This window comes from Silene latifolia, chromosome 1, assembly GCF_048544455.1.
Source record: "Silene latifolia isolate original U9 population chromosome 1, ASM4854445v1, whole genome shotgun sequence".
Lineage (NCBI taxonomy): Eukaryota > Viridiplantae > Streptophyta > Magnoliopsida > Caryophyllales > Caryophyllaceae > Silene > Silene latifolia.
The window spans coordinates 102736533-102739440 of NC_133526.1; the positions used below are offsets into that span (position 1 = coordinate 102736533).

General features: G+C 40.9%; 1 protein-coding gene across 1 annotated transcript; it reads right to left on the reverse strand.

Moving 5' to 3' along the window:
- Nucleotides 1-1133: 1133 nt before the first annotated feature.
- On the reverse strand, nt 1134-1637 carry LOC141651870 (uncharacterized). The gene has a single exon (XM_074459564.1). The coding sequence runs from the start codon at nt 1635-1637 to the stop codon at nt 1134-1136; it is 504 nt and encodes a 167-aa protein (XP_074315665.1).
- Nucleotides 1638-2908: the final 1271 nt, after the last annotated feature.

The following is a 2908-nucleotide window of genomic DNA, read 5'->3' on the forward strand; positions in this document are numbered from 1 at the left end:
TTTGATGGTCTCCAGAAGATCTGCTCGTCCCGAGCGTCTAGGCAGCAGGGACGGTTGGTTCTGCATGGGGATCCGAGCGGATTGTGGGGGGGGGGGGGGGGGGACGCTCGGATCATTTGGCCTCAAGACGAGCGTCTTGGTATCGGGACGCTCAGATTGTAGCAGGGGGACGCTCGTCTTGGGTAGGGAGACGCTCAGATTCCTTGTCAGTCGCTTCTCTTCTTTTCTTTCCTCAACAATCCTGGGGATCTTGTTGGAGATGCAAGGATCCTTTCATCATTGCCCAAGATACTTTATTTCCTACATACGCCTTCTAGCATTGTCTTCCCTTTCATGCTTGGTCATTGAATTTGATCAATTTAGCTCCATTTTGCCATGAAAATGCATGGTTTGTACTCCTTTCCTACCAAGGGTACAAAACCTCAAAGAATATGCAAAACGGGAAACTAAGGTAGTAAATGACCAAATTATGCACTAAAAAGCATAGGAACGAGCCTAATTTTGGGACTAAATATGCTCAAATATGAGTCACATCAAATATCCTCAATCCGAACATTTGCTCGTCCCGATTAAAGAGGTGACAAAAAGTAGGACCCGTATTCAAACTAACCTACTAATAATATAGCCGATGTGAGACAATTAACGGGTCTCACTCCGCCCCTTCAACTCACAACAAGACAACCATGAGGTAGGATGCCTTCTTGCAAAGCAAGGTGGGGCTTGCCAAAATGGCGATACATCCAAGCATTAAGCACACAAAACAAGTAATGGATGCATCTACAAAAACGAATAGCCACATTCCTCATCTAAGTGGCGGAAATTATCTAAAGGGGAAGAAATATAAGGGTACACATTCCATTATAGATATGGTTTCTTCAAATTACTAAGCCTAGAAGGATACCAATAAATCACCTCCAAGTTGTGTCAAGCTAGGGTACCTTTGTCCTCAATCGTTAAATGCTTTTGTCAAGAATAGACTCCCTATGGTGTTAGAAACACTGGAGGATCAGGGAATTCTCCTTCTTTTTTTTTGGTGAAATGTGAGTCATAATATTATATATCAAAAACAAAAAAGCATATACAAGGACCCTAAAAAAAAAGGCTCCCAAAATGCAACCAAACTATAGAAACTATTACAAGCCAAGATTACTAAGCATAGCTAGGCTAACTTGATCCATGTTTGGACCTGCTTTGAACTTGATACGTCTTCTAGCTTCTTCTTTAATCTGTTTGGCAACAATTTCTGGTCTGGTAAGGAAGTTATTGATCCTTGCATTATTTCTCTGCAACCAGACATTGTAGTTGTAAGCATTCATTACCACTGCCATTATCTTCCACTGAACAGAACCTGTATTACCTGCTACCATGTCATTGACAGCAGGCATAGGTCTGCCAAGCCATTGTTCTAACTTACCTCTGATCTTGCGCCTATAAGCACAGTAGATAAAGAGGTGTTCCTTAGTTTCAGGCATGCTGTCACAGCAACAACAGTGATCATCATTGTTGCAACCAATTTTAAATAGTTTATCTTTGATGTTCAGTCCTTCTTGGAGAGTAATCCAGGTAATCAGTGAGTTCTTAGGAGTATTCCAGTTATTCCAGACGAGCTTAGCCCAATTCTGAGCAGGATGAGGCATGACCAGCTAGTCATATCCTCCTCTGATTAAATATCCACGAGTTTGAGGAGTCTAGGTATCATCAACATATCCATCTTTCAGTAATTCTTTTACTTTACACACATTTTTCCAGGACCAAGGGGCAGTTGCAGGAGGTTTATAGTTATGCCATTGCTGATGTTTGATGTAAATCTGATTTATCCATCTAATCCACAGTATGTCTGCTTTAGAATAGACCCAGTCCACCATTTTATCAAATGTGGCAACATTCCATAACTCAGCTTTCTTTATTCCCATACCACCGTCAGGTTTTGGCAGTGTAACCTTGTCCCAAGCAACCAAGGAAACTCTATAATATTCAGAGCTACCATCCCAGAGGTACTTTCTACAAATTGTTTCAATTCTCTTAATGACACTCTTTGGGATGATAAACATGGAAGCCCAGTAATTGTAGAGGGTATTAAGCACTGAATTTATGAGAGTAAGCCTACCAGCATATGAAAGTTTTTTGGCACCAAGGCTTCTAATTTTCCCAACCATTTTCTCTGTTAAACTGTTGCATTCCTTCTTTGTCAGTCTTCCAGCTTGAATGGGGACTCCCAAGTATCTAAAAGGCATCTGGCCCTCACATAAACCAGTGACCCTCTTGATATCCTCTTGCAGGACCTCATCAATACCATTAAAGAATATTTCTGATTTGGTGTTATTCATATTGAGACCAGTTGCTTCAGAAAAAGAGGAAAACGCTCTCATGAGAAGCAGGACAGAGTGAGCATTTCCTTTGCAGAATAATAGCAGATCATCTGCAAACATCAAATGTGTCAACTTGAGGGCCTTTCATAAAGGATGGTATTGGAATGGCCATTTCTCAGTAGCAAACTGATCAATCTTGTCAAATACTCCATGCACATGGTAAAGATCAAAGGAGATATAGGGTCTCCTTGTCTAAGACCTCGTCGCCCCTTGGAATTCCCCTTCTTTCCTAGACAAGAAGAAGGGTCGTCCCCTCTCTACCATGCACAAAAGTGGATACGATGGAAAAGGGATCAATAGAACTTGAGTTTCATTTGGGACTTTGCTTTGTTATTGTTTTTCCCCCCGATTTCTTGTGGCATTAACATTTTGAGAACACTTTCTTTGCCATTTCTTTTGATGTTTGGCATTTCAACACTTGACAATTTCAACTTTTTGCATTTCTCTTGAACATTTTCAAAGTCACCCCATTGTAGGGAGGGTTCTTATTTTTGAAGCATAGGAGTTTTCATTTTTGTTACTCCTCTTCTTTTGATGCA